General features: G+C 39.3%; 1 protein-coding gene across 1 annotated transcript in view; it reads right to left on the bottom strand.

Annotated features, from left to right (window-relative positions):
- Positions 1-2,042: 2,042 nt before the first annotated feature.
- The window catches only part of LOC119595288 (E3 ubiquitin-protein ligase RNF12-B-like), a 9,773-nt gene continuing 9,138 nt past the window's right edge, over positions 2,043-2,677 (bottom strand). Inside the window, exon 4 of the mRNA XM_037944445.1 lies at positions 2,043-2,675. Coding sequence (XP_037800373.1) covers positions 2,043-2,675 — 633 coding nt within the window. The remainder of the gene's footprint in view (positions 2,676-2,677) is intronic.

The following is a 2,677-nucleotide window of genomic DNA, read 5'->3' as shown; positions in this document are numbered from 1 at the left end:
AATTAGTTGGCAAAATAAATTTGTTAGTAAAGTCATTAAAGGATTATTAGTATGTGAAAGTGAACAGTATGCATTCCAATTAACTCCTTTTGTTATGTGCATGTACTGAAGAATCAGTATATTTAGCAGTGGAAATACCAAATTTTTTTTCATAACAGAAAGCAAGACTAAAACAGTAAATGCTACATACCTTTAAATATAAAAACATTGCAGAAGTGATTTTAGTTGAAATGAGGGCAGCATACAAAAAAATATGTAAATAAAATATAGGGTGATAGGTTTAAATGCCAACATATATCTAACAAAGTTAATAAAGCAGACATGGTATGCTAATCAGTGTCACTGCCTTAGCATCTCTAGCCCTTAGGTACATGGTAATTTTGTCTGATATTCTACAGCAAAAAGACCACACTTGGGGCTACATCCATGACCATTTCTATTCGCAAACTATGAAGACAATTAACATTTTAAAGAGCAAACTGAACTGGTGTGTAAGAATATAATGTTTGTAGCTTTTAAAAAGCACAATTTCGACACATTAAAAAAAAAAAATGATACAAGGACAATACAACAAGAACAAAAGAACTGGAGTTTAGAAAGAAAATGGAATTACCTTAAGTGCGTAAGACATGATAACAGACAAAGGTGGGGTTAAATTCATGAAAGATAGAAGTGATAGACAATATCTGAAGACATTAAAATATCAGCTATATGGAAAATATGGAAAAATACACAGCAACGCAATAACGATTTATGTGAAAGAGTAAAAGCTGTGTATAAAAAAAACAGGATATAAAATATAAAATTATGATGAAGTTCAGAGTTCTAAATGGGTTCACAAGGAACCTCTTGCATATTGCGTAATATCCGATATGCAATCAGTACGGTTTTGTTACTCATCTTTTATAGCATAAGATAAGGGTAAGAAATAATTAATATATTTCAGTATTTGGAAGACGAATTAGAAGAGAATGAAATGAAGTTACTAAAAAATATATATATCAATGTAAAGTCTTTATTGCTGATGATAAAGTTACATATGGTGGCAAGTTTAGCACGAGTGGAAATACATTCCACTTCTTTGGATAGATTAACAGTATCAAATAAATGTTTATTGAAGTTAGTTTCCTGTATTTTTTTTTAGTTAGGAAGAGCTGGTTGATGGGCAGCACAGCATCTCCTTGTAATGGACATCAATAAGTAAATTATTATATTCTAACAACTATTTTCTCAGGGTCTCGGTAATCTAAACAGAGCAAAGGCTGCTAAATTGATCATATATCATTTCTCACTTTCTACTGACCTGCGTAGAAAAGGCATGAATGAAAATGAAAAAGTTTATAAAGCTTGAGATGCAAGTGAAGTGTTTCTGTTTTTTTTTTTTTCCACATCATTCGTTTTCATTCATGCCATTTCTACATATGTAATATTCTACTGATACAGTAAGTCTCCCAGAGGTTATTATGAAAATTTATGTATATAATGCAAAAAAATCAGTCTTTGTAACAAATATAAGAGGATGCATTAGACTTGATTTTTATATACTAAAAAAAAGTAAATGAATTTGGCACATTAAGAATTAAGGAAAGGCCAAAGAGCTGGAAGCGTTTTAACTTTGACAAAAAAAAACATGAATTCAGTCACGTTGCAATATGTGTAAAATGTGTTCAGTTCAAGAATTCTTACTCTTCATCGCTTCCGAGAACAGCAGATCGAAAGACGCTGTTTTGCAACAAGCTTTGAAAGGAAGAGAGCGATAACAATAATGAAGCAAACAGTCTCTAATAGCTTGTCATACATATATATACACAATTTAGATTTATCAGTGTGCATGTATTATTTACACGATAACAATGCCAAGCAGATTTCTACAAATGCTGTGCTAAAGTATCAAAATATTGCATATATACACTCCGTATGTAACACCCTTTTTTGTAACATTTCAGAACATTTGTAAGATGGACGCGTCGCCAAGGAAGCCTGGGACAATCCTAGCAGCAGATGGCATTGAGTCGATCTCCGTGCTTCGGCGCTCACGGCCCTCAGCCCTGACTTCTCGATCTCGACCTTGTTCTTACAGCGCCACCGCCGTTGTCAGACGCCCCTCGAGACGAAGAGCCTCTTGCTCTCCCGCGGGTCCTCGTGCCTCTTCCTGTCGTGGCAGCGGCAGGAGGAGCGGGGACGTCGATGGGGCCACGGGACTGGGCCTCCTCGGGCTCCGGAAGAGAGGACGGGAAGGGTTGAGGGCTGCCTGCTGGGGCCTCGCTGGGCTCAGGTGCTTCTTGGAATTCCTCTGGAGGAAGTTGCGGGGCTTCGAAGACGTCCCCCGCGTCCAGGGGAAGGTAAGTGGGGGCGCTTGTATCCTGAGGGATTTCGATAGGTAGGTAAGTGGGAATGTCCAGTGGGGAGTTGGCTGGCGGGGGAGTGACGGCCTCTGCCGGCTCAGCAACTTGGCCTTCAGTGAGAGGGTTTGGAAGGAGAACAAAGTCATCTACCGCGAGTTCCTCCTCTGGCTCGATCACTACTGCCTCCGCCTGCTGTGGCGCTGGCCTCTCCTCCACTGAGATGATCTTTGGCGTCCTGTCCACCGCTGGAGGAAATGGCATTGGGCAGTTTCCCTCTTGGTTAACGTGATTCTTCGCCCCTGACCCCCGGCCTCCCCTTCCCCCGGGTTTCT

Source organism: Penaeus monodon, chromosome 35 (assembly GCF_015228065.2).
Source record: "Penaeus monodon isolate SGIC_2016 chromosome 35, NSTDA_Pmon_1, whole genome shotgun sequence".
Classification (NCBI taxonomy): Eukaryota; Metazoa; Arthropoda; class Malacostraca; order Decapoda; family Penaeidae; genus Penaeus; species Penaeus monodon.
Note: the sequence above shows the minus strand (reverse complement) of the source record. Positions and strands in the feature narration are given on the sequence as shown.